Source organism: Rhinoraja longicauda, chromosome 2 (assembly GCF_053455715.1).
Source record: "Rhinoraja longicauda isolate Sanriku21f chromosome 2, sRhiLon1.1, whole genome shotgun sequence".
NCBI classification, from domain to species: domain Eukaryota; kingdom Metazoa; phylum Chordata; class Chondrichthyes; order Rajiformes; family Arhynchobatidae; genus Rhinoraja; species Rhinoraja longicauda.
Genome location: NC_135954.1, coordinates 87,743,273 through 87,766,958, shown reverse-complemented (window position 1 = coordinate 87,766,958; position 23,686 = coordinate 87,743,273). Strand labels below are relative to the sequence as shown.

At 39.8% G+C, this 23,686-nt stretch overlaps 1 protein-coding gene across 1 annotated transcript in view; it reads left to right on the top strand.

The window, feature by feature from the left end:
* vps50 (VPS50 EARP/GARPII complex subunit) overlaps positions 1-23,686 on the top strand; it is a 109,542-nt gene that overhangs the window by 39,023 nt on the left and 46,833 nt on the right. Inside the window, exons 10-16 of the mRNA XM_078422914.1 lie at positions 1,189-1,231; positions 2,077-2,175; positions 5,569-5,709; positions 13,532-13,664; positions 17,033-17,124; positions 21,637-21,731; positions 21,829-21,927. Of these exons, the coding sequence (XP_078279040.1) occupies positions 1,189-1,231; positions 2,077-2,175; positions 5,569-5,709; positions 13,532-13,664; positions 17,033-17,124; positions 21,637-21,731; positions 21,829-21,927 (702 nt within the window). The remainder of the gene's footprint in view (positions 1-1,188; positions 1,232-2,076; positions 2,176-5,568; positions 5,710-13,531; positions 13,665-17,032; positions 17,125-21,636; positions 21,732-21,828; positions 21,928-23,686) is intronic.

The following is a 23,686-nucleotide window of genomic DNA, read 5'->3' as shown; positions in this document are numbered from 1 at the left end:
TTGCCCAGAGTAGGGGAATCAAGAACCAGAGGACATAGATAAAGGTGAGGGGGTGAAAGATTAGTAGGAACCGGAGGGGTAACATTTTTATACAGAGTGGTGGGTGTATGGAACGAGCTGCCAGAGGAAGTAGTTGGTGGCAGGTACAATTGCAAGATTTAAGAAACTTTTAGACAGGTACATGGATAGGATAGGTTTAGAGGGATTTGGACCAAATGCAGGCAGATGGAACTAGTACAGATGGCATGTGTTGGTCGGTGTGGTCAAGTTTGGCCGAAGGGCCTGTTTCTACGCTGTATGACTCTATGACAGTATTGTAGCTGCCACGGAGAGTATATTTCGAAGGTACAGGTTTGCTTTTCTGCTTATTGTCTCTTGAACTCGTGAGCCATGTTTTAACAAAGAGGAAAAGGTGCAATTCATCCTAATTTTTTAAACCAGCATCTGCAGTTTTTTCCTATTTTTAAAAGGTAATTTTAATTACATTTTATATCTTTGCAGTTTTGTAGGTTGGCTATTGGAATTAAACACAACAACCATTTAGAATCCCAAACTTGGGTGAAATTCAATTCCTAACAATTTTTTCCAGAGGTTTGTGTGGGGAAAACTACTCTTTGAACATATGATATGGCTGACTATTAAGAACTGTTTGTTCTTTCTTGTCTTCCATCTTTCAGTAGCTTGCTTTGCTTGCATGATCTAAGCTTAATATCCCAGTCACTCTTTAATCCAAGGCAAATATTTGCAAATGTAGAAACCGTGAAGTTAGGAATGTATCCTGCTGTACCTATGTCCTGCAGATTTTTGCAACTTAAAACTGCTCTGGAAAGAAATTTGTAGCAACAGCCAGAAAATCTAAACCAACAACTAGTCTTAAGTACCAGATGATTCCTCTTAATAGTGCTCAAGGATCTTTACGTCTTAACACAATTTTGTTTGAGCGAGGTGAAAGAAGAGCATGGACTATTGAGTTCAGTTCCAGAAAGGCATCACTGATACGAAATCAGTGTTTCAAGTGGATTGATCTATCTGTCTGCACTGCCTGCCAGTAATGGAATTTCAACTTGCCACAATCTTTTATAAATCTCAGGTTTAAGGGGTGAAGACTATTCAAATTTTTTGTCTTACTGATGGCATTCATAGAATAATTAGTACATGAAAAGCTAACTATTGTTTGTTTTCTTAAAGTGAACTGAATTCAAAATTACAAGATACATTGGAACAAATTGAGGTAATGATATTAAGTATGCTGTTTTGTTGGAGCTTATTAAATGACAGAATATAGGAATGCAAGCATAAAGTTAATTGTTGACAAGTTAAATGTTTAAGTTTTGTAAATAAACTAGGCTCCTGTGTTATCGTTTTTGCTCATTTACAAAACTCGTTGAGACAGTCACTTCCTTGAAATCTGGCAATGTACAATGCCATTGTCAGAGAACAGTTTAAGCGCTTCCTTTCTCTATTGTAGTACCAAATGAAAGTTCTCCTTTTCCATGTAACCCTCAGAATTGTCAGTAGTTTGTTTGCTTCTTGATAAAATATCAATGTCTGTTTAGGAGAAAGTTTCCTCAAAATGATTGGTTGAGAGTCCAGTTTTCCCAGTAGTTATAACTTTGTTTTGCCCCATTCATTTTATAATCTGATTACTTTTGTCTTGTGTTGAAACATTTGTTTAAATGTGGTGGGCCCTACATATGCACTCCTTATTCCCTTTAAGTCGAAGTAGTTACCTGTGTGCACATTAGTTTCATATTTTCAAAACAAACTGTTGACGATGGATCTTGAAAAATATGTGGTTAAATTGCATAGTTAACCTCTGTCCTTAAACATTTGATGCTGTTATTCACTGACTAGTTTTAGTTGCAAAGATTTTTACTCGAGCATTATATTTTCTGTCCAGTTCTTCAATCACATTTGGGAAATGTCAAAACTTTAAGTGTTTAGCAAATCATTTTTTATGCAATTGAATACTTAAATGTAATTTCTACCTAATATTTTTTAAACTACCTAGCTGAATTATGCATAATCTGTGTTGTTCACTGTTTGCCTGTTATATTTAATATATTTTTAATTTAGGAACAATTAGATGTAGCACTGTCAAAAACCTGCAAGCACTTTGAAGTTGGTCATTATACCAAAGTCCAACTTGCATATAGACTACTGGGAAAAACGCAGGTAATGTTGCAGTGCTCACATTTCACAAAATATGTTGTAACATTTATTTCACTTTTATCACCTTGCATCAGAGAATTCAATGTATTGAAATTTGTGATGTTTTGGAAAATTTACTACGATGCTACTTGTTTAAAATTGAAACAATTTTTCACTCTTACCTGGTTAAACTTTAAATTAATGGAATCCTTTAATGAGTAGTGTTGGAGTGCCAAGGTTGAATGAAATGATATGATTGAGTTGACTGAAATAATGCGTGACGGCAAGAGTAATTTTTTAACCACCACTTATGTGTCTCAGAAAAGGGCCTGCATTTTTCTCCAGATTTATTGTGCTGAAGCAATATTTGAATTTTAGCCCTGACTACTATTTGTGCACCTTAAAATAATAGTAAATTTTGGTAGTAAGTGAAGTTTCAGTATTATCATTAAACAGTTAAATTTCCTTGATCACAATATAAGAGATTGAAGCAGGATAGAACCATTCAATCAGATCATGACTAATCTTTTGTTTCTGTCAGTTTCCTATATCAACCCATGTCTATTGATTGTCTTAATATTGATAAAAAGTTTTGCAAGCTCTATTCCCGGTGTAGGCACGTGATCCTATCATATGCAGCTAAAAAAATTAGATCTGTAGTAGAACTCCTGGGATTGGCAGATTTTCCAGACTGTTGGATGTTGTTCCAATTAATACTCTACTAGTCCAAATCACCTATTTTAGATGCTATGCAGGAGTATAATAGACCTGATGATTTTAAAAAGAATGCAGGAAACGGGGCACAGTTAGTTTAAAGTGAGCATGGGAACCGGAGTCCTGGTGTGTTAATGGGAGCATGAAAAATTGCATCTGATTAAATCGATGCTAGCTGTCAAAGCTTGTAAAGGATTGGATAGAGGATTATCAGAGATTGATTGCGTATTCTTCAGAATTTAGAAGAATGAGGGTGATCTTATTGATGACGGGTTAGATGTTGAGATGTTTCCATGAGTAGGAGAATCTTGAATAATATCAAGTTGTGAGATTACCTGGTGAGTCTGAGATATTTCCCCCTGTTGGTGATGGAGGCTAGCTTTTGGGGGGTATTTAGAGAGGAATAGATACATTTATGAAAGATCAAGGAATGAGGGAAAACAGGGAACCAATGCAGAAGAGTAGATGAAGCCTGGAGCAGATTAGTCATGATTCCATTGAAAGGCAGGATTGGATTGAGGGGCTGAGTGATCTCCCTCTCCTATTTTCTTATGTTATTATAACAGATTTAAAAGACTGGAGATGCAAGGAACTGCAGAAGCTGATATCTTGGCCAAAACACAGTTCTAGAGGTTTGGGGTCAGGATCCTTCTTCTGACTTTTGTTATTAGAACTGATTTAGCCAGTGGGGAGAGCTACAAGGAGTAGGAAAAAAATAAGAATGAGGGGCAGAAAAATGCCATAATATGGAAATCTTGTCACATTTTTACAATTTCTTGTAGATGAAACTCCAGTACTCAAACTTTATGCATTTATTTACTCTCATTTTTGGAAATTGGATATAATTTTTCAGGCTAGCACTCATTGCCCATCCGTGTTCCCCATGAGCAGATAATGATAAGCAGACGCCATTAAAATATTGCAATCATAGCCAAAGCATCTTCAAAGGCCTTTTGTCCCTCCGTGCCAGCACTTGGTCCGTAGCCGACTATGTCTTGGCGATTCAAATGCTGTCCAGAGGTTTCTCAAATGTTGTGAGAAAGGTACAGCACTGGCTGGTGATAGATTTCCGGAAGAAAAATTATATTACTTGGATCTGCAGGTGCTGTTGCTCTTGCCACCTACCCTTGTTCTCTGTGGTGGTACGGGTTTTGGGTTTAGGGTATGCTGTCAGAGCAGCTTGGGTAAGTAATTGCAGTGCATTTTCAGGGTGGTACTCAATGCAGACACAGTGCACCGGCATTAGAGTTGATGAATGTTTGAGGTTCCCAGCAATTTCTAGGTGTTCTTTTATCCTAAACAAGGCTGAGCTTCCTGTGAGTTGGTGCTGAACTCATGCAGGCAAGTGGCAGGTATTCCATCTGGCACCTAGTCATGTCGACACATTATTTGTATGGCTAGTACAGTTTGAGTGCCTATTGCTAGAACAGGAAGTATATTGTTGAACATAGGTGTTCACTGTGTCGTAAATCCGATCATTTACAGTCTTCCTTTAGCTTAGAAACATTCAAATTTATGGCAGTGAAGTTCATAGTGCTCATCTTGTCAATCCAACTAGAAAAGAGCAATAGAGATTAATAATGCTTTGTATTATTAAATTACAGGGTAAAATATTCAGAGTTAAAAGCGTCTCATTAAAGGTGGAACGGGTTTGTCTCCATGTTTTTGATGGAATTCCAGACTCTCTTTCAGATCATGAAATTTTTCCTCTCAGACTTTCCAAGCCCTTTCTCCATTGATTTTAAACTGGTATCCCCTAGTTTTTTTTAACTCTTTTCCAATCTTTATCTACTGGTATCTTGGCATATATCACCCCTTAATGATATTTTTATTTTCATCTGTGATGCATTTACATGGTAGCTTTTCAGGACACATGATCTAGTAGTCTGAAGAAGGGTCTTGACCCAAAACGTCACCTATCCATGTTTTCCAGAGATGCTGCCTGGCCTGTTGAATTACTCCTGGACTTTGTATCCACATGACCTAATACCCTGTGTCTACAGGGACATTGTTTGCAGTAAATCACCTGAAAGCAATTTGAGTGCAATTTTGATCTCTTTATCTGAGGTAGATGGTTCAGACTAAAGAGGAGTTGCAGCAAACGTCCACAAAGAGAGATCATTTCTATTGCCTTTATGCAATTTAAAAGAATGAGAGATGTCCTCATTAAGCTTTTTAAATTTTTGACAAGACTGGACAGACTAAATGTAGGGATGACATAAGTGATGATGATGATCTATTCTGGAACTCAGGGTTACTATCTAAAGGTGTAAGCCATTTATAACTGAAATGCAGAAAAATTTCTTCACTCAAAAATTGGTGAATTTGTGGAATTCCGTGCCACAGAGGAGAGATCGTATTGAGGAAGGAGTTAAATACAGTATTTATGCTAAAGAGATTTGAGGGGAAAACCAGATGCCATGATCACATTGAATGGTGGAGCAGCCTCAAAGGGCTGAATGGGTACTCCTGTTTTCTTTGAAGCACACATTAGTTTGCTCATTTATTTAAGAAAATGTAAATTGCATACCCTATGTAGAATTTAAAATAATTTTCTATCATCAGCATGCTTCTAAAGTCATTTTAAGAATAAGATGTTTTCATTTAAAAATACTTCCTCAAAAGTTAAATCATTATCAGGCTGTCACTGATTGTTGTTTGTATGTCTTTTTAAAATGTCTTATTTTTAAAACTGTTTTGCAGACTGCAATGGATCAATTACATATGCACTTCACTCAGGCAATTCATAACACAGTGTTTCAGGTTGTTCTTGGATATGTGGAATTGTGTGCGGGGAATTCTGACACTAAGTTTCAGAAACTCCAATACAGAGACCTTTGTACGGTATGTATTTTCTTAATTTCATGTTGCTTGCAGATGAAAATTTGCATGATTAGGTTAAAATTATTTATAACATAACATAACAGTATAACAACACTTTATTGTCATTCGGTATAAATACCGAACGAAATTTCAGCAGTCACAAGACACAGCAAAAAAAGAAAAGAACACAGGACACACGACCCCAACACAAACATCCATCACAGTGACTCCAAACACCCCCTCACTGTGATGGAGGCTACAAAACTTCCCCTCTCTTCCCCCCGCACCCACGGACAGGCAGCTCGACCCCTACCGAGGCAACCGACACGCACAGCCCCCGCAAGAGGATGGAAGGCCCCGTGGCCGAGCTGCCCCGGGCACCGAAACGTCCTGCGGCTGCACCGGGCGATGTTAAGTCCAGCGGCCGAGCCGCACCGGGCACTGAAACGTCCCGCGGCCGAGCCGCGCTGGCGATGTTAAGTCCAGCGGCCAAGCCGCGCCGGGCACTGAAACGTCCCGCGGCCGAGCCGCACTGGGCACTGAAACGTCCCGCGGCCGCACCGGGTGATGTTAAGTCCAGCGGCCGAGCCGCGCTAGGCACTGAAACGTCCCGCGGCCGAGCTGCGCTGGCGATGTTAAGTTTAGCGGCCAAGCCGCGCCGGGCACTGAAACATCCCGCGGCCGCACCGGGCGATGTTAAGTCCAGCGGCCGAGCCGCACCGGGCACTGAAACGTCCCGCGGCCGAGCCGCGCTGGCGATGTTAAGTCCAGCGGCCAAGCCGCGCCGGGCACTGAAACGTCCCGCGGCCGAGCCGCACTGGGCACTGAAACGTCCCGCGGCCGCACCGGGCGATGTTAAGTCCAGCGGCCGAGCCGCGCTAGGCACTGAAACGTCCCGCGGCCGAGCTGCGCTGGCGATGTTAAGTTTAGCGGCCAAGCCGCGCCGGGCACTGAAACATCCCGCGGCCGCACCGGGCGATGTTAAGTCCAGCGGCCGAGCCGCACCGGGCACTGAAACGTCCCGCGGCCGAGCCGCGCCGGCGATGTTAAGTCCCGCAGCCGAGCCGCGCCGGCGATGGAAGGCCCCGCGGGCGAGCTGCGCCCCGGGGAAGAGACCTAATAAAAGAAAGGTTTCCCCCGCCCCACCCCACCCCCACACCCCACCCCCCCACCACACATACACAGCCAAAAACAGAAACAAAAACCATCCCAACACCGACACAAACAAAAAAAAAAAGACAGACAGACTGCCAGAGAGCCGCAGCCGGATGAAAGTGATTCGTAGAACAGTAAAATAAATACTGAACCTCCAAAGAAGCAATGCAGACCAATTAGACAGAAGACTTTAACAGTATTTTAATTTTTAACACCATCACAAAATAAGCTTCCTTTCTCAAATTGTTTATAAAAATGTACATAGAATCTAGACTGGATACGCGGAATCAAGACTGGGGGAAAGGTTGTGATTTATTGAAAATCAAATTTTTTTTTTTAAACTAGATACTAAAAATATAAACGAAAAGCAAAATACTGAGAGCACTCATCAGGTCAGGCAGCAAAGGGGAGTATCAAATCTAAAATGGTATTCTAGTTCTTCTACACAGCATTGTCAGTAATTAATTGATTATTTTTATTTTTGTGATATATATAGCAGTATTCAAACCTCCACAAGTTAAGGTTTAGAAGAATGATATGTGATCTTCATTGAATCCTGTAAAATTCATACTGGGTTTGGCAGGATAGATGAGTGAATGTTGTTTCCCCTGACAGGGAGAATACAGTATCTGGGGACACTATAAAGGATTGGATATTCCTGACTAAGATGAGAAGAAATTTCTTTACCTAAAGATGAATGGATTTTTAGAATCCAGTATTCAAGAGGGTTGTGGAGGTGGAATTGTTCAGTAAAATTTAAGACACAGAGGAACAGACCTAATTTGGTTGATGAGTGATATGGAAGCTCTCGTCAAAAACAAAGGGCATATATCATCACATGCTCAGAACACAGGACAGTATGGAAGTTAGATTAAAAAAAGCTGGAGTAACTCAGAGGGACAGGCAGCATCTCAAGAGGAGGAATGGGTGATGCTTCGGGTCGAGACCTTTCTTCCGACAAGTCAGGGGAAAGGGAAACAATTTTCTCTTGCTTCCCTTTCCCCTGTCTAAAGAAGGGTCTCGACCCAAAATGTCACCCATTCCTTCTCTCCAGAGATGCTGCCTGTCCAGCAGAGTTACTCCAGCTTTTTGTGTATCTTCAGTTTAAACCAGCATCTGCGGTTTCTGCCTACACAGGACAGTACCGCACAGGAACAGCCCTTTGGGCTTTAATGTCTCTGCTAAACATAATGCCAAGTTAATCTCTTCTGCCTTCATGTGATTCTTACCCCTTCATTGCCAGCATATGGATACCTCAAAGCCTTGTAAATGCCATGATCGTATCTGCCCCCACCACCAATTCTGCCAACATGTTCTAGGCATCTCTGTAATAGAAGTGAATTGCCAGAGGATAAGAAAACGGTTTGTGCCATCTCTGTTCAAAAGGATACAAGTTTGCTCAATAAACTTGTCCCAGCTTGAAAGCACGTATCGCCAGATTCAGGAACAGCTTCTTTCCCGCTGTTATCAGCTCTCATAAATTAAGGGTGTAGTCCCAATCTCCCAACCTACTTCATTGAGCCCTTACTCTGCTTTTTCCAACATACCTCATTGTGTCCCTTGCTCGCTCTACCAATAAGGCTATAATATTTATAGCACACTATATTTTGCATTATGGTATTTTTCTCTCTGCACTACCCGTTGTGCTTGTGTTTGGCTTGATTGTACTGATCATAGTTTTGTGAGTATGTAACTTATTGAATTAGAGTAGCAATTAGCAGAGCAGCAGGTCGCCAGTTTTTTTTCTAGGCTATCTTGAAATAGCATGCCCTTTCCCAATATAATCTTAATGATTTAAAATTATATTTTTGTTTTGGGGTTTGTTGGAATATTTATAACAAAGCCAATGAATTGTATTTATTACCAGAGGAATTGTTAAACTGTGCAGACCTTTTCTACTTCAGAAATGTTGTTCCTAAATGAAAGTTGCATTTGATTGCAGATCAAGAAATACCCAGAGTTTTGATTTGTGCTGTTCTGTTCATTCCCTGTTCATTTCCAAGATAGTTACAGTAGGTAATGCTTATTACTGGCAAGGAGCTGGATGAAATTGGCAGTCAGCCAGAACACGTGCTCAACTTTATGGAGTCTGATAATACAATTCCTAACATCTGGTAGTAGCACATTAGTTTTAAACCTTACGATATAAAATTGCCCTTTTTTGACATAACACCATATTGACAATAATTGGTTTTAAGGTTTGCTACTTTGACTGTATAGCCATCCTGAAGGGTTTTAAATGCAATTATGTATGCTTCTAAGATTTCAAGACCAAACAAATCTTTGAGTGGCCAAGTCAATCACCTGATCTGAACCCAATTGAGCATGCCTTTTATATGCTGAAGAGAAAACTGAGGGGGACTAGCCCCCCAAACAAGCATAAGCTAAAGATGGCTGCAATACAGGCCTGGCAGAGCATCACCAGATAAGCCACTCAGCAACTGGTGATGTCTATGAATCGCAGACTTCAAGCAGTCATTGCATGCAAAGGATATGCAACAAAATACTAAACATGACTACTTTCATTTACATGACATTGCTGTGTCCCAAACATTACGGTGCCCTGAAATGGGGGGGCGATGCATAAACATTGCTGTAATTTCTACATAGTGAAACCAATATGTATAAAAATGGCCGTTATTAAAATCTGACAATGTGTACTTTCACATGGGATTTTTTTCTATTACAAATCTCAAATTGTGGATTACAGAGGCAAATCAATAAATGATGGGTCTTTGTCCCAAACATTATGGAGGGCACTATGTCCACCATTTCCCCATTATCCACAACATGCATTACAAAGACTCTAATGTATTGGTTAAATATGACAAACCTACAATGACAGCCTAATTACATTAAACTTTACGAAGTGCTTTGTTATAAGATCTTTAAACATATCTTCTCAACAGTAATTCCTTGATAAACATTAAACTAGCCAGCCTGCTGTGTCCTGATTTCTGTCCATCTTCTCGATTAAAGGAATTCCATTCACTATTTTTTTTAATCTGATGAAAACTTTCATGAAATTGGTAAATTTTACAACGCATCAACTATCGGACCATCACTTATTTTAAGATAAATTAATCAGAAACCGGAGATATGTCAGCCTGCAGCTTCAACAATTTGAACAAAATACAACGTGTTGAATTAACTCAGAGGGTCAGGCGGCGTCCGTGGAGGGAACGAACAGGTGGTGTTTTGGGCTGTGACCCTTAGGGTGCAGCTATTGCAGTTCCTTTTACCTTCAACAATTTGTTCCGTGCCATTTGTTTCCAATACCATGATTATTGATACAAGATTAGAAAGTCTATACTCTTTTGGATATTGTGGGGGTGGGGGGGCTGGCGATTATCTACTTACATTCACCCCCTTATGTACATCTCTCTGGCTTTGCATTTCTCTCCTTATCTGCCATCCTTTTGTCACATTTTCAACTCTAGTCATTGTCACTTGCTCCACCTCTCTGTCAATCACCCACCCCCTCCCTCCCACTTGCATCCACCTATCATCTGCCAGGATATATCTGGCCCAACCTCTTTTCCAGCTTTTTAAACTTTTTCAATCAGTCTGCTAAAGGGTTCAGACACAAAACGCCACCTGTCCATTCCCTCCGCGCTGAGTTAGTCCAGCACTTTGACTTGCTGAGTTAGTCCAGCACTTTGTGTTTTGCTCAAGATTCCAGCATGAGTAGTTCCATGTGTAATGCACGCTATTATAGACCAAGGATAGGATTTACTCCCATTTTGAAGAGAATGGGGTAATTAAGGACAGGCATGGCTTTGTCTGAGACAGGTCATATTTTAATAACTTAATTAAAAAAATTTGAGGAGGGCTGAAGGTGATTGTTGAAGGTAGAACACAGAACAGTACAGCACGATTTAGTCTTTGACAGTCCAGTTCTAATCCTCTAGTCTTTTGCATTTCTGCATGAGAAGAAATTTAAAAGAGGCATTGATAGGATAGAGTCAGAACATTTTTCCCATGGTGGAAATGTCAAATTAGAGGGCATAGTTTTAACGTGAGAGGGGCAAAGTTTTAAGGAGAGGAATGGGACAAGATTTCTTGGAATGGAGAATGCCTTGAGCACACTGCCAGGGGTGGTGGTGGAGGCAGATGCGATCATGGTATTTAAGAGGCTTTTGGATAAGTATGTGGATATGTATGGAATTGGGGATATGTATCAAAAGCAGTCAGAGGAGATTAACTTGGCATTGTGTTCAGCACCAACTTTGGGGACCGAAGGGGCTGTTCCAGTGCTGTACTGTTCTACATAATTGTCCAACATCATTGTGGGACGAAACTTTCAGACTTCACTCTTGCCCACTGGCCAGAGGGTAATTGTTTGGTATGGGATATGCTGTTCCCACTGTTTAGTTCACACTTATTATTGTGTTGTTACTTTGCCAAGTTCTCAGCTCATTATGGGTTTGCTAAAAAAGATGTTTTGTAAGCAATATTTATTACTTGAATAAAGTATTTTTTGATATAATTTTTTTTTATTTTTAAAGTTCTCAGCTCATTATTAAGCACACCTGCAGTTGCTCCTGCATGCCCTTCCACACTCCTAATGAACCCAAATTTGTTCAAGTTGGAAATGAGGTTGAATACTAAGAAGATGCCTGCAGCCCCACAGCATCTGATGGATCCATCCTGCTGGTCGCTCAAATGTTTATTCATATGCACAGGCTCATATAAGTCAGGTGTTCATAAGCTGGGGAAGGACCTGTACTCTGCTTCCATTGGGAGATGGTCAGTTTTATGAATAAGAGGTAACATCTCTGGCCTATTTCCAGCCATCTGCCAATCAACCCCCCCCCCCCCACCAAACCCCCCCTCATTTGTATCCACCTATCATTTGCCAGACTTTGTCCCACCCCCACTCTCTTCCAGCTTTCTCTTCACCATTACAATCAGTCTAAAGAAGGATCTTGACTTGAAACGTATATGCATACCAGTAGAAGTCCGATTGTGTATTTGGTGACGCCCCGAATCTTCCAAGGAAGCAGTTATGGACCCAAATATTGAGCTTTGTTAATTCAGTTGAATAATTACAGCCAGAAATAATCAACCATTATTCATTTTAATAAATGCAACACTAAAAGGAAACAGCTAAATTAGTTCAGGTTTAGTTTCGTTTATTGTCATGTCTGCAGAGGTACAGTGAAAAGCTTTTGTTGAGTGCTCACCAGTCAGCAGAACGACAATACATGATTACAATCGATCCATTTAGAGTGTATAGATACTTGATAAGGGAATAACGATTAGTGCATGGTTCGATCAAGGATAGTCCAAGGGTCATCAAAGAGGTAGATAGTAGTTCAGCACTGCTCGCTAGTTATGGTAGGATGATTCAGTTGCCTGATAATAGCTGGGAAGAAACTGTCCCTGAATATGGTGGTGTGCATTTTTGCACTTCTACACCTTTTGTCTGATGGGAGAATGGAGAAGTGGGGGTGGCCAGGGTTTAATTTACGTACTTGTGCAATTAGGGAACTAGGTGGAGGTACATGGCATAAACTTAAAAATAGAAAAGATGAGGTTGTATAATCTCTCATTCTGTTATGAGAAAACAATCTTCTGGGTCATATGACCCATGAAGAATGTTCTCTCATAGCACCCGTTGCAATAAACTTTTATTTTGTTCGATTCAATTATGTTGGAATAAAGTGTAGAATAATTTAGTACTCACCGTGGCCACAAAATTTTCCTGGCTGCGTATAGATACAGATGTGAATTCCTCTGGACCACACACAGGATGAAGTTATTGTGCCTGAACATTATCCACAACTCATTTATGCAGCACCTTCAATGAAGTAAACCTGACAAAAGCCACTTCTCAGGAGAAAGAAAATAGGTACAATTTGAAGTTAATTGAAAGTTTCTCTCTTCATTCTTTTTTGGGAAAGCTATTGGGAAGGCAAAATAGTTTTACATGTTTATTAGGCAGGTGGTGGATTTATGCCAATTAAAAATATATATTTAAAATTATTAAAACTAATTTTCATCTGTAAAATTAAATTTCAAATTACACTTTATATACGTTTAAAAACATTTATTTTCGATTGAAGCTTTGCAACTACTATAAATTGATGTCCAATTGTACTTTTTCGTGCAATTTTGCTTTCGGTAAAAAAAATTAAATGAGGAAAAGGAAGTCCGGGAAGGAACATGTCAAAATGAATACAATTAGTGCCCTGATTGCCAGCAATTCACCAACGTGGAAACTCTAACCCCATTATATTTTCTAATGAATTTGAAACAAGTTGTGTCTTTGTATCAAATAAAAATGGAATATATTCAACAATTGTCTTTAATATCCATTCGGATATGGCTATTATCCATTGTCCAGGTTTAAGACTGACGTATATGATGGAATAAAGATGATCTAACATCATTGGCTTCAAATGGCCATGACTGAGTTTCATTTTTGTTTTTGAATCAAACAGAATTCTGTATCAGAAAATTTGATGTTTATATTATTTGCAAAATCTTAAATTTTTAAATAGGTTTTGAAGTAACAGGTTGTTCATAAAGTGTCTTATTTTGGAGGATAAAAAGATGAATATCAATTTTAAAAGATTTATAATGTCTGTTCTAAATTATGGAGCAGCCAAATATTATAAGTTAAACCTTATCTCCGCATTAGTTTGTCCTGTAAGAAATCTCGCAATCTTTTTTTGTCCAACAGCATATAACTCCAGACAGCTACATTCCCTGTCTCTCCGATCTTTGTAAGGCCCTGTGGGAGGTCATGCTGAGTTACTATAGGACCATGTCATGGCACGAAGAGCATGACAATGAAGAGTCTACTCCAGTATCTGGTAGGGAATGACACGACAAATTCAGATGTGTTAGATGCCTCTGGTGGAATAAATGAAATCAGCCTTATTTTTGCAGTCACCTGATATGTCATTTTTGAATGGTCGCTAATCCAGCAAAGTCATGCATCATAAAATAATGCGTTGCATCATTTTTTTAATAGACAGAATAGAGGTTGCCCAATTTTCAAACTGTGATAGCAATACTAAAACTTAAATAGTTACAATGAATGGCAAGAAAGCGTTTTGCTTGTGGAGTAGTATAAACATAATATAACTTTGGTTCAAGATGGTTAAGAACTAAAACAAGATTAGAATTTTATTACTTTTCTCTTTTCAATTGCCTATTCCACACTGTTCTGTGGATTTTAAGTAAATAGAGAAACAGGTAGCACATAATCAGGGACTAGCAGTAGTTACAAGTTGTTGCTGGGGAAAAACAGAAATTCTTGTAATTGTCCTAATTATCAGTTCCTTTTCAGTCAATAAAACACCAGGGAAATTACTCCAGGCATCTTGCTGCTTTGGTATTTTTGGAAGGCAAGGGCACAATTGATTTTACTTTGCATAATTTTGTGATTTAGTTGAACAATAGTGACAATGAGGTGTAAGATTATAGATGATTTCCAGTTCCAGGCAGTGAACTCCAGCAATGCATAAATCTATATCTGAAATAAACAATGACAAGAGAGAAAAGAGTGTTTAATTATAAGTAAGAACACACAAGAATTAAATTGTTACAGCACAGCAGGTTTGTAAACAGAGTACTCGATAGATAACATAAACAGATTTTAAAAGAGCTCACTAAATTAAAAAGAAACCCTGGCTGGTCCTTGCGCTTAAATAATGGTGCAACTTTAACCACCCTCCAGTCTTACAGAACTTTGTCTGTGGCTAAAGAGGAAGCAAATACCTCTGGAAGGGCCTCTGCAATTTCTTCCACAGTTTCCCACAAGGCACAAGGGTGTACTTTGTAAGGTTCTGTTGATATATCCTCAATGCATTTTAAGACCATCAACATCTCCTCTTTGGTAATATATATGGTCCAAGACACTTACCCCCACAACCTCTATCTTTCAGTCTCAAGAAGGCTTCTGACCAAAGATATCACCTATTCTTTTTCTCCAGAGAGGCTGCCTGACTCGCTCAATTACTCCAGCATTTTGTGTCTATTACCAGAATGTTGCCTGGATAACGGGTACTAGCTGTAAGGAAAGGTTAGACAAACTTGGATTGTTTTCTCTGGAACTTTGTGGGTAGATGAAAGACCTGCTAGAGGTGGATAAAATTATGGAGGCATAGATGGTCAGAATCTTTATCCCAGGGTGGAAATGTTAAAAACTGGAGGGCATAGCTTTAAGGTGAGAGGAGCAAAGTTCAAAGGAGATGTGCTAAGCAAGTTTTTCTCTTTTTCTTTACACAGAGTGATGGGTGTTTGGAACATGCTGCCGGGTGATAGTGGAGGCAGATGCAATAGTGTCATTTAAGAATCTTTTAGATAGGGACATGGATCACATAAGACCCTTTTTTTTTTTTTACATACGTCATTGTAAAATTGGTATAAATATGTGCAATCACTTCTGGCTGCTCCCCCCCCCCTCCCCCTTGAATGTTCTCAACCAGTCTGAGAAATCCTCGACCTTGGTATCCGGGAAGCATTACACCGTCCTAGTGCCTTGGTTGCGGCCACAGAATCTCCTGGCTGCCCTCACAACTAATGAGTCTCCCATCACTATCACTCTGTCTGACTCCATCTTTCCCTACTGAGCCTGGGAGCCAGTCACAGTGTCACAGCGTAGATGAAAAGAGAGAGAAACACACACACACACACACACACACACACACACACACACACACACACACACACACACACACACACACACACACAACCCCCCCCCCACCCCCACCCCACCCCACCCCACCACCCTCTCTCTCTCTCTCTCTCCCCTCTCCCTCCCTCCCTCCAAGCAGAGCATACCACTGTCCTAACCGCCATCTTGACGACATTAAGCCTCAGGAGCAAAGTGAGATTTTTTTTCTGAGGAGTAAAGTGAAATGTCTGCAGAATGTTTTGCTGGAGGTATTGAAGGAGTTTATGCATACTTCAGGCTTCCATATGAAATTTTGTTTCCCACATGGTAGAAAGGATTGTTCTTGCGCTGTGGAATGACTGGAAGAATATGCAGTGGGCAGACAGAATGCCACAAGCTATTGTACGTCAAGAGGACAAGAACATTGCTTGGCAGGTGGTCATTGCTGCTGAGGATATTTTGGATACAATTTCCAGCCTGAATCTCGGTTGGATAAGTGAATGAGATATGTGCTTCCACAAGTGTCGCTGGTCAAATACACCACTTAAAGCTACCAAGGGTTCAAACTCAAAATGGGACGGCGAATGTATAGTCAGTGGCCATTATGGAAATTTTATACATCTGGAGGTTCTTGGGTTGGAATTACTTGTCACATCTTTCAGTTGGCCACCCACAAAAGTCACATTCTATCAAAGAAGGAGGCTTGGGACAGATGCAGGTAGCTAGGATCAAGTGTATCCCTGGAGGAGTTTTGGGTCTGAGCAGCAGCAAATCAGGAGGGCAAAAAGCAGACGGATAATATTAAGGGGAATCATAAGAGATTTTCTAAGTACATTAAGGGAAAGAAGGTGACTAGAGAAAAACACGCACCTCCCAATTCAGGACAGTTTCTTCCCAGCTGTTAACAGGCAACTGAATCCTATCACCAACTAGAGAGCTACTATCTACTTCATTGGAGACACTCCGACTATTTTTAATCAGGCTTTACTGGACTTTATCTTGCACTAAATGCTATTTCCTTTATCCTGCATCTTTAGACTGTGGGTGGCTTGATTGTAATCGTGTACCGCTGACTGGATAACACACACCAAAGCTTTTCACTGTACCTCGGGACATGTGACAATAAACTAAACTAAACTAATGACTGGTGTGAATTATATTTCATTAAACTTATGCTATCTATTTTCATCTTATTACTTCCAATTTGGCTGATTTTTTGTGTGATTAAAATGTAATGAATAGTATGATATAGTCATACAGAACAGAACCAAGATCTTTGGCCCAATGCATCCAAATTCACCAGTATGCCCCATCCGAGATAGCCCCATTTGACCATGCCTGGCCCATATCTCTCGGAACCTTTTCTATCCACATAAGTGCGATATTTCCATAACCTGGTGAAAATTGTGCAAACACAGTAGATTTCCTGGAGTTGCAAATACATGACATTAGAATCACACAGAAATTCACTGGTTATATACGCTGCTGACAATAGCACCATATGCTCAATATGACCATCATAACATTTGAAAAGAACCGTAATAACTTTTTTTGTTTCAGATGGCCACAGTGACCTAAAAACAGATGATCCCAACTTTAATCGAAGTTATGTAAAAAAGAAATTAGAACATGGTCTATCACGTATTTGGCAGGTCTGTACAACCTATTGAATGCTTTATTTTTGAGGTATCTGGAAACTTTTTATTTAAAAATACAATATCTCATTTAAGTTACTGGATTTTCTAATGCACTTCAAAACTGCTTTACCTCATGTTTAAAGTACATGTAACGTCATGCTAAATGAAATGTTTTTTTTTTACTATGAATTGACTTTCATTTCAAACTTCAGTGAAAGATTATGAGAGACCACAAAATTGTTAAATAGTAATTACTTTTTAATATTTTGGTCCGCAACGACCTTGGCTTGGAAAAAAATGATTATTGCAGGGGTTGGATTGACATAAGGCATTCTGAAAATGCATTAATGGGACTCGAGCTATAGTGAGGTGCCTCTATGATGGAGGTTTATAGTTCAATCTTTTTTTTTAATGATTGTCCGGCCCTGAAAACATCACTGTTCTTACTTTCTACATTCCCTATTAATTTACATATGAATAACTAAATGTATTACAATGATCATCATTTCATCATTACTCGTTGATTAGATAAAGTATGTCACTTTCTTTATGCACCAGTGCTTAATATATAAATGCATCAAGACTAATAATGCCCATTCTAAATCTGTCTTGAAGATGTTACTTGACAACAAAGTTGCATAGTCATAAAGTTGTGCAGTATGGAAACTGACCCCTCAGCCTGCCTCACCCATGCTGACAAGATGCCTATCTACATTGGTCTCATTTTCCTGCATTTGGCCCATATTACCCTGTTCCTTACCTATTATGTTCCCATCCAAAAGCTATTTGAAAGTGGCAGTTGTCTCTACCACCTCCTCTGACTGCATTATTTAAAGGCAAGGACCAGTCAGGGTTTCTTTTTAATTTAGTGAGCTCTTTTAAACCTTCTATATGAGAAACCTGTCCTTCGGATCTCCTTTAAATATTTCTCCTTTAAATATTTCTCCTTTCACGTAAATCTGTGACCTCTTAAATAGAGGAGTCTAATTGGAAATCCTTGGAAATAAACTATGAATATCTACCCAATCCATGCCCCTCAAATGTTTATAACACTTTAGAAGATTAACCGTATGTTCGAGGCTACCTTATACTTTCAATTTTTCACTAAGTCTTGTTTTATACGGCTGCAACATGATGTCCTAACACTTGTACTCAATTCCCCTGCCCATAATGGCGAGCAAGCTAAATGCTTTATATACAATAGACAATAGGTGCAGGAGTAGGCCATTCGGCCCTTCGAGCCAGCACCACCATTCAATGTGATCATGGCTGATCATTCTCAATCAGTACCCTGTTCCTGCCTTCTCCCCATACCCCCTGACTCCGCTATCCTTAAGAGCTCTATCTAGCTCTCTAGCTCTCTCTTGAATGCATTCAAAGAATTGGCCTCCACTGCCTTCTGAGGCAGTGAATTCCACAGATTTACAACTCTCTGACTGAAAAGTTTTTCCTCATCTCCGTTCTAAATGGCCTACCCCTTATTCTTAAACTGTGGCCCCTTGTTCTGGACTCCCCCAACATTGGGAACATGTTTCCTGCCTCTAACGTGTCCAACCCCTTAATAATCTTATATGTTTCGATAAGATCATTTTCACTCACGTCACCATTTTTAGAGAACTATGAACTTGCACCCAAGTCCCTCTGAACATCAATGATGCTAAGGTCACTGTCGTTTACTGTATATGTCCTGCAATATTAGACGATCCAAAATGCAGAACCTGACCATTGTCTGGATTAAATTACTCTGTCAATGCTCTGCTCAACTTTCCAGCTGATCTCTGACTCTCTACCCTTTGGCAACCGTTCTCGCTATGTATATTTCCACCAATCTTCATGCTGGCAGAAAACTTGATTATTTTGGTGGATCACAGAATTTTAATCCAAATTAGTGTTTTTTATGCTGAAAAACAAAGGTAGCGGCACTGATCCCTGCAGCACACCACTGATTGCAGACCTCCAGAGAGACTGGTTGGCTAGCTGCTATCTGTTTCCCATCACAAAGTCAATTTTGGATCCAGTATACCAAAGTACCTTTACTTATCCAAATCATTGATCTACATCTTGAAAAGTAGCGGACCCAGCACTGACCCCTGCCGAACACTGCTCGTCACTGGCAGCCAACCAGAAAAGCCCCCTTTATACCCACTCTTTGCCTTCTGCTATTCAGCCAACCTTCTATCCGTGCTGGTATCTTCCCTCTAATACCGCAGGCTCTCACCTTCTAGTATAGCAGCTCACGTGCGGCACCTTATCAAAGGCCTTTTAAAAATCCAGGTAGACAATATCAACTGTCCGTCCTTTGTCTATCCTGCTATTTACATCCTCAAAGAATTCTAACAGATTCGACAGGCAAGATCTCCCCTTCACAAAACCATGCTGACTTTGGCCTATTATCATGTATTACGAAGTACTCAGAAACCTCATCCTTTGTAATGGACTCTAAAATCGTACAAGCCACTGAAGTCAGGCTAACTGACCTATAGTTTTCCCCCTTTTGCTTCGCTCCCTTTTTGAACAGTGGAGCAACAATTGCAATTTTCCAATCCTCTGGAACCAGTCCTGACTCTAGAGATACTTTAAAGTACACAACTAATGCCTCCACAATCTGAATCTTTCAAAACCCTGGATGTAGTCCATCTGGTCCAGGTGACTTATCCACCTTTGGACCTTTCAACTTCCCCAGCACTTTGTCCTTAGTAATAGCCACTTCACTAACTTCTGCCCCCTGACTCTCTTGAATTTCAGGCATGCTGCTGATGTCTTCCACTGTGAAGACTGACGCAAAAAACACATTCAATCCATTTGCCATTTCTTTATTCCCATTATCATTTCTCCAGCATCATTTTCCAGTGCTCCAACATTCACTCTTGCCTCACTCTTACTTTTTATATATGCTATCTCCTTTTATAATATAGGCTAGCTTTCCTTCATATTTCTTCTTTTCTCCCGCATTTCCTTTTTAGTTATCTTCGTTTGGTTTTTAAAAGCTTCCCAATCCTCTTGCTTCTCACTAATCTTGACAACATTATATGCCTTCTCTTTTAGTTTTACGCTGTCTTTGACTTCCCTTTTCAGCAACGGTCACCTCATTCTATCCTTGAAATCTTTCTTCCTCTTTGGGATGAAAAGATCCTGCGCCTTCCAAATTACTCCCAGAAACTCCTGCAACTGGTGCTCCATCATCATTCCTGCTAGGGTCTCTTTCCAATCAACTTTAGCCAGCTCCTCCCTCATGCCTCTGTTGTCACCTGCATACAAAAGAAACATGGACATATTCGATTTCACACAATCAATCACAATCATACTTTATTAGCCAAGTATGTTTTGCAACGTATAAGGAATTTCATTTGCCGTATAGTCATAATAATAAAAAAGCAACAGGACCACACAAAATACATTTTAACATGAACATCCACCACAGTGATTCCTCCGCATTCCTCACTGTGTTGGAAGGCGAAAAAAAACGTTTGTGATTAGTGGCCTTAACCCATCTTCTCCTCAAATTGCAGGTTGAATTTTATCACATTATGGTCACTACCTCCTAGGGATTCCTTTACCTTAAGCCCCCTAATCATATCCGGTTTGTTGCACAATACCAAATCCAAAATTGCCTTTTCCTGAGTAGGCTCGACTACAACCTGCTCTAAGAAGCCATCCCTTAGATACTATAAATTCCTTCTCTTGGGATCCAGTACCAACCTGATTTCCCAGTCTACCTGCATATTGAAATCCCCCATGACCACTGTAACATGCCTTTCTTATTGCTGATTGTATCTCCCGATGTAATTTACACCCTACTTCCGGGCTTCTGTTCAGAGGCGGATAAGTATACACCCATCAGGGTCTTTTTACCCTTGCAGTTTCTTAGCTCTACCCACAATGATTCTACATCCTCTGATCCTCTGTCACCCCTTGCTGGGAACTAAATTTCATTCCTTAGCAGCGGAGCTACCCCACACCCTTTGCCCACCCATCTGTCTTTTCAATGGGATGTGTAACCCTGGATATTCAACTCCCAGCTCTGATCCTCTTTCAGCCACGTCTCTGTCGTCAACGCCGTACCTACCAATTTCTAACCGCTATTAGCGTATCATCTTTATTCCGTATACCGCTTGCATTCAAATATAACACCTTTAGTTCTGTACTTGCCATCCCTCTTCTCACGTTGTCCCAATTTTGCCTGACCTTAGACTCTTATCCCTTCTTAAACCTTCTGTCCTATTAATTCAAGAGACTTCGGTAACTTCTCCTTCCTTTTAACTTCATCCATACATTTCTAATGTGTTGACCCCCAGGCATAGATCCTATTGTTGTGTTATCTTCAGTTCAGTACAATTTTTCTCAAGAAAAACCCATGTTTAACCGCACACTGTTGTCACAGCACTTTATTTTAAAATCTTAACTGTTTTTGAGAGCAGTGAAAAGTAATCCAAACGCTCCCTTGTGATTTGAAACATAAATTATTAACCTAAAGTTTAAAATGAGTTTATATTAAAACAGACTGACAGTTATATTCTTGTTTTATAGGACGTTCAATTGAAAGCCAAAACATACTTGCTTGGAACAGATTTATCCAACTTCAAGTATGATGATTTTATTTTTGTACTGGATATTATTAGCAGGTATTGAAATTGTATTCTTTAAAGCTATCACTCTTTTTAATTTAATTCAATGCATTTGCATTTATTAAATGAATGTAAATCTTTATTTGCAAAATAGATTGATGCAAGTTGGTGAAGAATTCTGTGGTAGTAAATCAGAACTGTTGCAGGAATCTATTCGGAAACAAAGTGTGAATTATTTTAAAAGTTATCACAGGTAAAAAATATTTGTTTTCATTAAGATCTGATTACATTTTTAGTGTGCATGTTTGACTGCCAAATATTTAGTTGCTAGAATAAAGATAAATTTGTTTTATACATTGTTATGCCTCCATTCTTACTTCTTTCATGTCCATCATTCAAATGTTACATCACTCATCGTCCATCCTGAAAAGGGCGCAAGCTTCCGGCGACAACGAGTGGGAGCTTCACTTGTACAGTAGACGATGGTGGTAGCAGAATTAGCTCAGGACACTTCCAGTTTCCAGCCCTGCGACGTGGACGCTTCTGCTATGGGGCCCTCATCTTACTAATGGTGGCTTTTTGTTTATTGTTTTTTTTTAATTGAAAATTTTCATCGTTTGTCCCTGGTTCTTGACTGTTTTTCTATTAAAATGGAGGATAAGGAAGAAATCTGTGTTAAAAATATATATTTATTATATTAAACTTTTAAGGCAGCTTGGACTTAAGTGTTTGCCCCTTTAAAAACAAAGCATTGAATTATATGCATTTAAAGAATGAATTCTTTACCTGTATCACGCATAAACTTATAACCAAACTCCTGAACATTCTATCTGTAATTTGAAGGTTATTTTTGTCCAGGTGAAAGTTTTGGAGTATTCATTGCAAAATTGATAACCATTTTCTATTTTTTTTCATTATTCTTTAGTCATTTCCTTCAGACTGGTATAGTTCAGACTGCACAGACAGTATGCTGGTGTAATGTTTCTTTACTGGAAAATTTAATATTTATTCAGAAGCCCCGACCAACAATCTAGAGTTCCAATCCAAAGAGAATCCATAGACATTTTTGATGTATATTAAGGGGAAAATGCTAAGTCGAGAGAGAATAGGAGCCCGTAGAAAACCAAGTAGTTATCTATGTGTGAAGCCATTGGAGAAGGAACAAAGTCAATTAATATTTCTCTTCTTTTTACTTTGGAGAAAGACATGAAGTCTAGGGAACTAGTGAAAGTTAATGGCAATATCTGGAGGATAGTCCATATTGCAGTCAAGGAGAGATGGTTGTGCCAAAACATGCAAAGGTAGATAAATTTCTCGAGCATGATCAAATATATCCAAGGATATTGTGAGAAGCTAGAGGAGCTCTAACTGCCAATTAATTATTAGACATGGGTGACATGGGAAGACAGGCAGGTGACTAACATTCTGCCTCGTTTTATGAAGAGCTGCAAGGAAAATCCTGGGAACCATTGGGCAGTGAGTGTGACTTCTGTGATAGGAAACTTACTGGAGAGAATTCTGACAGATAAGTAGTACATTCCTTTGGAAAGATGGGTTGATTAGGGATAGTCAGCATGTTTTGTGCAAGGGAGAGAGTGTCTCGCATATTTGATGGTGTTTTGATAAAGTAATCAAGAAGGTCGACGATGGCAGGGCTGTAAACATATGAACTTCAGCAAAGCCTTTAAGCTTCTACATGGTAGGCTGTTCTGAAAGGTTAGATCGCAGGGATCCAGGCAGAACTAGCTAACTGGTTGTAGAATTTACTTCATGGAAGGAAGCAGAAAGTGGCAGTGGAAGGTTGTTTTTCAAACTGGAGGCCTGTGACTAGTGGTGTGCCTCAGGGATCGATGCTGGGCCCATTGCTGTTTGTCATCTACCTCATTAATTTGTGCTGCATTTTGGGAAGTCAAACCACGGCGGGACCTTCACAGTGAGTGGCAGGGCTCTGGGGAGTGTTATAAAGCAGAGGGATCTAGGAGTTTCCTAAAAGTAGGGGCCCAGGTAGATAG